Genomic DNA, 10,880 nt, shown 5'->3' on the forward strand with positions numbered 1-10,880 from the left:
TCTTCCTAGTACATTTCCATTTACATTTAAGTCATTTCTAGGGAGTTTTCCCTAGCCAAATTGGTGCATTCACCTTATGACACCTGTATTAACAATTGCATCTTTGGGATTTTTTTAAATTTAAATTTATTTTACCCCGTTTTACTATCTTGTCTCAAGGTGGTGACAAGTAACCGGAAGGTTGCAAGGAAAGAGCTGAAGGTTGACAAATCATGCGTCCTCCGACACAGTTAACACACTGTTCCAAGCCGCACTGAAAATAACAATTTGTTCTTATCCAACTTGCCTGGTTAAGCCAGCTGCACCAATGTGTCGGAGGAAACACTGTGCACCTGGCAACCTTGGTTAGCGCACATGATATCCCTACCGGCCAACCCCTCCCTAACCCGGGCGACGCTAGGCCAATTGTGCGTCACCCCACGGACCTCCCGGTCACGGCCGGTTACGACAGAGCCTGGGCGCGAACCCAGAGTCTCTGGTGGCACAGCTGGCACTGCAGTACAGCGCCCTTAACCACTGCGTCACCCGGGATTTTATGCTGGATTTCTGTACAGCACTTTGACATCAGCTGATGTTAGAAGGGCTTTATAAATAAATGTGATTTTATATCTGGCTCTCCTGTTTTCACTGTTATATAGATTTTAGGTTCCTATTGAATTCCCCAAAGAGGCTAGAGTAGTCAGTCCATATAACTTCTATTTACATATAAGGTCATAGATGAAGATGTGTAAGAAAAAAATGTAAGAATAATATGGTATGGCAAAATATTGTCATTTATATCTGTTATGTTAAAATAATCCAATTCTATAAAATGTGTGGGGAGAGCACTGTCCATCTGCCTCAAAGCCCTCCACCAAAACAAAGTCCACGGCTCCCCACCGCCTCAAAAAAACTCCACCTAGTCCCAAAGAAGTAGGACCTATCCCATCATGTGACATTACCAGTGCCCAATAGGGTCATTGTAAAAGCCATACTTATACCCGTCATACCCAATTATTTAAAAAAGTCAGTATTTACAGTGACTCAGTCACAGCCCCACAATAGGCCAAAACAGAGATGAAAGGAGTTCCGGTCAGTTGTGGCGTATGGGGCCGTGTTGTGACTTGGCCCTTTACGTGAAGAAGTAGAGCTGCTCCTCTTTCTCCTTGTCTGAGATGTCATACACCTGACTCCTCTTCAGCTTGCGGGCAGGGCGCTGTGATCTAGCCATCAGTTTCTTGCCAGTCTGGAGAAAAAGGCCTTATGTTAGCATCAGCAAATAAAGAGAACATGGTATGGTTTCTTTAGTACAATTATATGAAATTAATTGTACTAGAAATTGAAATTATTGTACTAGAACAGCTCACTTTGTAATTAAACCAATGGCTTAGTTATGCAATATCTCAGTTAGCCTATAGGAATCTAATGACAATGTAATGTTACACACTGATTTTCGGGCAGAAATTGGCACATCATTTTGGACTATAGGATTGTAATGGTGTAGTATTGAGGCAGATTGTGTGACTGACTGTTTTCTTGACGTCAGCCTGGGCTCTCTCCAGGGCCCTCTTCAGCCTCTCTTCCTGGTGCTGCTTGTCCTGATGCATCTTCTCATCACGCAGCCTGGGGAAGGGAAGGAGGAAGTGATTATAAGGGGGAAAGAGAAGGGTAGATTAATTGAATCTAAACAACTAGATACGCTTCAAACTAAAAAATAAATAATCTGCTCTGGTACTCAGTACATGGAACATGAAATGTAACAGGGCCCAAGTCCAATTGCACAGACCTGAGTTTCTTCCTCTGCATCAACTGACCACGTTCATGAACTAACCAAAGGCAACTAGGCAAAGTTTAAAGCCTAAGGACTTAAAGATTTAAATGGAATAGGGCCAAAGTGACTAGCCTATTTGACGGTCCTACAAGGCTGCGTGCCAGCTCTTGCGTACCTGAACCTCCTCTCCTTTTCCTTGGCCCTCTCGGCCAGCACCAGCCGCTCCTTGGGGACGATCTCCACGTTCTCCAGCAGCTCGTCCAGGCGTCTCTCGATGGCCTTCAGCATCTGCAGCGTGCTCAGGTTCGCCTCGCTGTCGCCCACGCAGCCCCGGTACACCTCCTCTACCTTAACGCCCAGGGAGTCAAACATACCCTCCTTCAGAGTAGAGGGAGAGAGAGGAGAAAGAACAAGAGAGTGAAATATCTGTGATCTAAGGCCAATGACTGGCACACTACTGGTATTAGCATGTCCTCTGATTCTCTGCGTAACTCCCAGTGACCTCTCCCATTTCCTGCTTTGGATAAAAGTTGTCCGTTGTCATAGATCTAGGATCTGCTTACTTTCCCCAAATCCTACCATCAACCATGTACTCTAAACTGACCTTAGATCAACTTTTTTTCCTACCTGGTCGTCCGACTTGTACTTCCCAAAGTTGAAGAGGCGGGCCCTCAGCTCGAGCTCGGCAGCTCGTTCCCTCTCCCTCTGGATGGTGTGGGTCATGATGTCTATCTGCTGGGTCAGCTGGTTGGTCTCCACCTCCCTTCAGAGAGGGAGATGTGTGCACACAAATAGAAACAAATGCAAGTGAGGAAAGAGAGAAGGAACTATAGAGGGTAGAGTGTTGACATAAAACCTTGGTCTTGTCAATGTCAGTCAACGTCATTTCTCGTCGTCCTTTTTATAAGTGAAGTCCGACTGTACGAGCACCCACATTACGTAGATATCAACGCTGCTATACCATTGAGTTCTAGCCTATCTACAATAACTATGGTAGTCTACATTCACTTTCAACTTGGCCCTCACTTCCCTCTCTATCTACCTCTGACCTCTAACCCCTGCAGACCTTTCTTACATCTTCTTGCGGTTGTAGTCCATGACCTGTCGGAACTCCTCCTGGGCGTCTTCGGTCTCCCTGGAGTTCTGGATCAGAGAGAGGTTCTGCTCTTCCAGCTCTGTCAGCAGCTCCAGCAGCTGCCTGGGGTCCCTGAAGTACAGCTCCGGGTCCTCCTGCAAGGGCAACAAACACCACATACAGGTGACAGACTTAAATCAGGGTAAATGGAAAACTAAAGGTAAAGTTTATAAAACATTTAAGAGAAAGATATCCTTTAACAGAAAGCTAGCTGGCCTAAATGCGGGTTTGAGTTCGGCATTGTCAGATTTGGGGCTGGTTTTCCCAGATTAATCCTAGTCATGCTCTCTTACATTTACATTACATTTAAGTCATTTAGCAGACGCTCTTATCCAGAGCGACTTACTCTTAAAGATAAAGGTTAAAGTTGGAACCAAATAAGGTTTCTAAGAGAGAATCCATATTGGGAACCGTAAACCGTGAACCGCAAACTGTGTTTGCTAGTGACAGAGAAACTGTTGTTGCATAAATTCCTTTTCTTTACTGTGGTCTTCAGCAAGTGAGATACTAAGTGAGGAAGAGGAGAGTAAGATACTATATGAGATTGATTTATTAATTAATGTACATGCAAAAACCAATATTGAAACAAGCAATTCTAAGAATCTACCTGCAATAGAGCATGCTTGGAAAAATGATAATGATGGGAGTGGTTTTGGTCCAACTCTGGTTATTAACACCAACACGGGGGTTCTTTCACACCACTAAGAGTCAATTGAACTCTTTGCAGTATTAATTCATTAAAAAGCAACAGTAGTTATCAGTAGTTATCAGTGGCCAATTTGCCAATTTGCTGTGTGCTAGCAGGCTTTTCAAGAATTTCTGAATGAAAAACCGTAGATGCCACGCCAAGAAAACAGACACTTTCAAAGGTTCTTTATCGGGCAAGTGTTCTCTAAGGAACATTAAGAGCTGAGGAAGAACTATTTAAGAACCTTCACATTTTTCAGTGTGGAGTAGATATTTTAAGCAGTTCAAATACATGTGTATTTGAGTATCTGGTATTAAATTTTATTATTTTGAAATACACAGCCCAAAAAGACTTTTATTGGATTATTTGAATGGTTATGTGTTAAACACCAAATAGTCTACCAAATTATATTTGAGAGTATTTTCAGATACTTATTTCAAATACTATTTTAAAATACCTTGGGTTAAATGCATGGGAGTGTATTTGAGTCAGTGTATTTCCAAATACAGTAAAATATGCAACTACTTTTATCAAATAAAAGTTATCTGAATACTTACTCTGAATGTATGTGAAAATAGTTGAGATATTTAAAATAGTATGTCAACTTTCCATTGAGCTTGCTTTTTAGGCCTGGGGCTTAATCTGTGTCCAGAAAACCAGCCCATTACATGTTCTGTCAAATTCAGGCTGTATTCACATTTTATTCAAACCGTCTCATTCATAACATTCTGGTGTCATCTTGTCGATGGCTGAAATTTGCCAGAAAGCAGTTGTCTTCCAGCGTAATTCTGATCTTCTAAAGTTGAAACTAACCTCATATTCAGAGCTGTCAGTCTTCAGCTCTGCCACAGGGTTCCTGAAAAGACAGGAATTCAGCACTATAGCAACAATTAGAGCATATAACATGCTCATCACTTTTCTTATTTATTTCATTTAACCTTTATTTAGACAAGTCAGTTAAGAACAAATGTTTATCATTGTATGAGTCACATGCGCTGAATACAACAGGTGTAGACCTTACAGTGAAATGCTTACTTACAAGCCCCTAACCAACAACGCAGTTAAAAAATATCTGAATAAGAAATAAAAGTAACAAGTAGTTAAAGAGCAGCAGTAAAATAACAATAGCGAGAATATATACAGGGGGGGTACCGGTACAGAGTCAATGTGTGGGGGAACACGTTAGTCGAGGTAATTGAGGTACATGAACATGTAGGTAGAGTTATTAAAGTGATAGTTAATAACAGATAGTAGCAGTGGTGTAAAGGAGGGGGGGGGCAATGCAAATAGTCTGGGTAGCCATTTGATTAGATGTTCAGGAGTCTTATGGCTTGGGGGTAGAAACTGTTTAGAAGACTCTTGGACCAAGACTTGGCGCTCCGGTACCGTTTGCCGTGCGGTAGTAGAGAGAACAGTCTATGACTAGGGTGGCTGGAGTCTTTGACAATTTTTAGGGGCTTCCTCTGACACCTCCTGGTATAGAGGTCCTGGATGGCAGGAAGCTTGGCCCCAGTGATGTACTGGGCCGTACGCACTACTCTCTGTAGTACCTTGCGATCGGAGGCCGAGCAGTTGCCATACCAGGCAGTGATGCAACCAGTCAGGATGCTCTTGATGGTGCAGCTGTAGAACCTTTTGAGGATCTGAGGACCCATGCCAAATCTTTTCAGTCTCCTGAGAGGGAATAGGTTTTGTCTTGCCCTCTTCATGACTGTCTTGGTGTGTTTGGACCATTCTAGTTTGTTGGTGATGTGGACACCAAGGAACATGAAGCTCTCAACCTGCTCCACTACAGCCCCGTTGATGAGAATGAGGGCGTGCTCAGTCCTCCTTTTCCTGTAGTCCACAATAATCTCCTTTGTCTAGATCACGTTGAGGGAGAGGTTATTGTCCTGGCACCACACGGCCAGGTCTCTGACCACCTCCCAATAGGCTGTCTGATAGTTGTCGGTGATCAGGCCTACCTATGTTGTGTCACAGGCAAACATAATGATGGTGTTGGAGTCGTGCCTGGCTGTGCAGTCATGAGTGAACAGGGAGTACAGGAGGGGACGGAGCACGCACCCCTGAGGAGTCCTTGTGTTGAGGATTAGCGTGGCGGATGTGTTGTTAACTACCCTTACCCTTACCACCCGGGGACAGCCTGTCAGGAAGTGCAGGATCTAGTTGCAGAGGCAGGTGTTTAGTCCCAGAGTCCTTACCTTATTGAAGAGCTTTGAGGGCACTATGGTGTTGAAACGCTGAGCTGTGGTCAATGAATAGCATTCTCACATAGTTGTTCCTTTTGTCCAGGTGGGAAAGGGCAGTGTGGAGTGCAATAGAGATTGCATCATCTGTGGATCTGTTAAGGCGGTATGCAAATTGGAGTGGGTCTAGGGTTTCTGAGATAATGGTGTTGATGTGAGCCATGACCAGCCTTTCGAAGCACTTCATGGCTACAGATGTGAGTGCTACGGGTCGGTAGTCAGTTAGGCAGGTTACCTTGGTGTACTTGGGCACAGGGACTATGTTGGTATTACAGACTCGGACAGGAAGAGGTTTAAAATGTCAGTGAAGACACTTGCCAGTTGGACAGAGCATGTTCGCAGTACATGTCCTGGTAATCCGCGGCCTTGTGAATGTTGACCTGTTCAAAGGTCTTACTCACATCGGCTGCGGAGAGCGTGATCACACAGTCGTCCAGAACAGCTGGTGCTCTCATGCATGTTTCAGTGTTATCGGAGCTGGTGTAGTATGATTAGTATGATTCGATCTTAGTCCAGTATTGACACTTTGCCTGTTAGATGGTTTGTTGGAGGACATAGCGGGATTTCTTAAAAGCTTCCTGGTTAGAGTCCCGCTCCTTGAAAGCGGCAGCTCTAGCCTTTAGCTCAGTGCGGATGTTGCCTGTAATCCATGGCTTCTGCTGGTTGGGGTATGTAGTACGCTCACTGTGGGGACGACATCATCGATGCACTTATTGATGAAGCCAATGACTGATGTGGTGTACTCCTCAATGCCATTGGAAGAATCACGATAAACATATTCCAGTCTGTGATAGCAAAACAGTCCTATAGCTTAGCATCTGCTTCATCTGACCACTTTTTTATTGACTGAGTCACTGGTGCTTCCTGCTTTCATTTTATATCGATAAACAGGAATCAGGAGGATAGGATTATGGTCTGATTTGAAAAATGGAGGGTAAGGGAGAGCTTTGTATATGTCTCTGTGTGTGGAGTAAATGTTGTCTAGAGTTTTTTTCCCCTCTGGTTGCACATTTAACATGCTGCTAGAAATTTGGTAAAACAGATTTAAGTTTCCCTGCATTAAATTCCCTGGCCACCAGGAGTGTCGCCTCTGGATGAGCGTTTTCCTATTTGCTTATGGCGGTATACAGCTCATTGAGTGCAGTCTTAGTGCCAACATCAGTCTGTGGTGGTATGTAGACAGCTACGAAAAATACATATGAAAACTCTCGAAGTAGATAGTGTGGTCTACAGCTTATCATGAGATACTCTAACTCAGGCGAGCAAACCTTGAGACTTCCTTAGATATCGTGAACCAGCTGTTGTTTACATATATGCAGTCTGCCGCCCCTTGTCTTACCAGACGCCGCTGTTCTATCGTGCCGATACGGTGTATAACCAGCCAGCTGTATGTTGATAATGTCATCATTCAGCCGAGACTCCGTGAAGCATAAGATATTACAGTTTTAATGTCCCTTTGGTAGTTTAATCTTCCTCGCAGGTGATTGCATGTTAGTCGTGGCTGGTGACTAATCACTGTTCTGATGTCCAGAATTTTTTTTCGGTCATAAGAGACAGTAGCAGCAACATTATGTACAAAATAAGTTAAAAATAAGTTACAAACAATGCAGAAGAACAAACATAAAAACACAATTGGTTAGGAGCACGTAAAACGTCAGCCATCTTCTCCGGCGCCTTCTTCCACTTATTTACAATGACTTGCACACACACACGCACGTGAGCACACACACGCACCATACACACATACCTACATACATACATACACACAAACACTCACAATTTGTCACTCCGACCTGTCGACTGTCTAGAGGGGGTCCTAGCATCCCGGATAGGTGGCAGCTCTCGGCCCGCAAAGGACTCTTTACTGTCCGTAGCTGTGTGTGTGTGTGTGTGTGTGTGTGTGTGTGTGTGTGTGTGTGTGTGTGTGTGTGTGTGTGTGTGTGTGTGTGTGTGTGTGTGTGTGTGTGTGTGTGTGTGTGTGTGTGTGTGTGTGTGTGTGTGTGTGAGAGAGAGAGAGAGATCAACAAAGATAGAGAGAGAGTTAGATAGAGGGACAGAGATAGAGGGACAGAGTGAGAGGGACAGAGATAGAGGGACAGGGATAGAGGGACAGAGTGAGATGGACAGAGTGAGAGGGACAGAGTTAGCGAGACAGAGTTAGCGAGACAGAGTTAGCGAGACAGAGAGAGAGACTTATAAAAAGGTAACTTTAGTGTAGACACAATAGAGTATCACATCCTGTATGTTTTATAACAAACACTAAGAAAGAACACATACTAGTACGTCTTTTCGGAGTAGCCCTCTCATCTTTGTCTTTCTCTTTGGGCTTGTCCTTGGTGGCAGACTTGGTGGCAGACTTGAGTTTAAGCGTCTTGGCCTTGGCCCTATGTGCCTCTTGCCACTCTAGAGGGGACAGCTTGAAGAGGAACTCCTTGTGCATCTTGAACTCCTTTATGATGTCCTCAAACTTAGAGATGTCACTGCAGGGGGAGAGCACGCATGCACACAAATGAACGAAGGCATGAACATGTGCACACACACACATCCTTGAGATATACATGATATACAAGTACATCATGCATCATGTTATAGTGGCTCACCATCTTAGCTGTAATGCTCTGTGTGTTACCCACCTCTTAATGGTCACCATCTTAGCTGTAATGCTCTGTGTGTTACCCACCTCTTAATGGTCACCATCTTAGCTGTAATGCTCTGTGTGTTACCCACCTCTTAATGGTCACCATCTTAGCTGTAATGCTCTGTGTGTTACCCACCTCTTAATGGTCACCATCTTAGCTGTAATGCTCTGTGTGTTACCCACCTCTTAATGGTCACCATCTTAGCTGTAATGCTCTGTGTGTTACCCACCTCTTAATGGTCACCATCTTAGCTGTAATGCTCTGTGTGTTACCCACCTCAATGCTCACCATCTTAGCTGTAATGCTCTGTGTGTTACCCACCTCTTAATGGTCACCATCTTAGCTGTAATGCTCTGTGTGTTACCCACCTCTTAATGGTCACCATCTTAGCTGAAATGCTCTGTGTGTTACCCACCTCTTAATGGTCACCATCTTAGCTGTAATGCTCTGTGTGTTACCCACCTCTTAATGCTCACCATCTTAGCTGTAATGCTCTGTGTTACCCACCTCTGAATGCTCACCATCTTAGCTGTAATGCTCAGTGTGTTACCCACCTCTTAATGCTCACCATCCTGGTTGTGATCCTCTTGATCTCAGACATCTTCTCCATTTTCACTTTGGTCTCCAACTCAGCACTGTGCAAAATGGAGACACTATGTAACTTTAAGAAGACAATACATTGGACATACTGTACATCTAACACATTGTTAGTTACACTTTGATGTCCTCCACTGACTTTTCTATAGAGCTCTACGTGTTGGGGTTTGGGTTTGGGTTAGTGTTACGTTGTGAGAATGCTATTTGTCGGTTACTTACACTTTGATGGCCTCCACAGAGTTCTTGTCGTTCTCTTTAAGGAATTGGTCAAATATGATGGCGTCGTCCTCTAGGAACTGCTGGGCGTGCGTCAGCCTCCTCTCCTCCGCCGCTGCCACTTTCTCTAGCTGCTCGATCTCTCCACGCTTCACTGCCAGGGAGTACTGAGAGAGAGAGAGAGAGTGTTGGGGAGAGAGAGTGTTGGGGAGAGAGAGGGTTGGGGAGAGAGAGATAGGGGAGAGAGAGAGGGTTGGGGAGAGAGAGCAAGATGGGGGAGAGAGAGAGGGTTGGGGAGAGAGAGAGGGTTGGGGAGAGAGAGATAGAGGAGAGAGAGAGGGTTGGGGAGAGAGAGCAAGATGGGGGAGAGAGAGATGGTTGGGGAGAGAGAGAGTGTTGGGGAGAGAGAGATGGTTGGGGAGAGAGAGCAAGATGGGGGAGAGAGAGAGATGGGTGAGAGAGAGAGAGATGGGGGAGAGAGAGAGAGATGGGGGAGAGAGAGATGGGGGAGAGAGAGAGATGGGGGAGAGAGAGAGATGGGGGAGAGAGAGAGAGATGGGAGAGAGAGAGAGGGTTGGGGAGAGAGAGAGAGATGGGAGAGAGAGAGAGGGGGGGGAGAGAGGGTTGGGGAGAGAGAGAGGGTTGGGGGGAGAGAGAGAGGGTTGGGGAGAGAGAGAGAGAGGGTTGGGGAGAGAGAGAGTGAGAGATGGGGGAGAGAGAGAGCGTTGGGGAGAGAGAGAGAGATGGGGGGAGAGAGAGAGAGATGGGGGAGAGAGAGAGAGATGGGGGAGAGAGAGAGAGATGGGAGAGAGAGAGAGGGTTGGGGGGAGAGAGAGAGAGATGGGAGAGAGAGAGATGGGAGAGAGAGAGAGAGAGAGAGAGAGAGAGAGAGAGAGAGAGAGAGAGAGAGAGAGAGAGAGAGAGAGAGAGAGAGAGAGAGAGAGAGAGAGAGAGAGAGAGAGAGAGAGAGAGAGAGAGAGAGAGAGAGAGATGGGGGAGAGAGAGAGAGAGAGGGTTGGGGAGAGAGAGATATGGATGAGGAGGAACATACCGGGATGGATGGATAGCAGTGGAGGCTGCTGAGGAGAGAACAGCTCATAATAAAGTCTGGAATGGAGCCAATGGAATGGTATCAAACCATATTTTTACATGTATTTGATGCCTTTCCAACTACTCCGCTCCAGCCGTTACCAAGAGCCCGTCCTCCCCAATTAAGTTGCCACCAACCTCCTATGATGATAGATAGATTATTATCAATTGTGTAAAGACCGAATATCTGCAAACACATTCCAGTTGTAGTCGATCAAGATCATAACATGATTACCAGGTCAGTTTATATGGACTGTTGTTCCCTTCTTACCTCCAACAGAAACATCTCCTTTTTCTGGTTGATAAACTCATTTATGCTCTCTTTGTCTATATTACAATCTGAGGAGAAATGGTAGGGTTGGTTACACAGCATGACATTGTTAAACGATGGGACTGAGGTTGAGTATAGAGGCAAAGAGCCAATGACAAAGGCTTTTGATTTTCCATAAGAATGATTTTAGTTTTAGTATCAATGACTTCATTGCAAGCCTTTGTGTTTAGACCTACACTGTATGTGTGT

The 10,880-nt window shown here is 45.0% G+C and overlaps 1 protein-coding gene across 1 annotated transcript; it reads right to left on the reverse strand.

The window, feature by feature from the left end:
* Positions 1–655: 655 nt before the first annotated feature.
* LOC124016445 (cilia- and flagella-associated protein 100-like) lies at positions 656–10,646 on the reverse strand. The gene is made up of 10 exons (XM_046332021.1): positions 10,632–10,646; positions 9,275–9,438; positions 9,013–9,093; positions 8,103–8,299; positions 4,387–4,451; positions 2,826–2,980; positions 2,378–2,513; positions 1,926–2,128; positions 1,509–1,602; positions 656–1,225 (listed from the first exon to the last, which is right to left on the reverse strand). The coding sequence occupies exons 1-10, from the start codon at positions 10,644–10,646 to the stop codon at positions 1,112–1,114; spliced, it is 1,224 nt and encodes a 407-aa protein (XP_046187977.1). The 3' UTR covers positions 656–1,111.
* Positions 10,647–10,880: the final 234 nt, after the last annotated feature.

Source organism: Oncorhynchus gorbuscha, linkage group LG03 (genome assembly GCF_021184085.1).
Source record: "Oncorhynchus gorbuscha isolate QuinsamMale2020 ecotype Even-year linkage group LG03, OgorEven_v1.0, whole genome shotgun sequence".
NCBI lineage: Eukaryota > Metazoa > Chordata > Actinopteri > Salmoniformes > Salmonidae > Oncorhynchus > Oncorhynchus gorbuscha.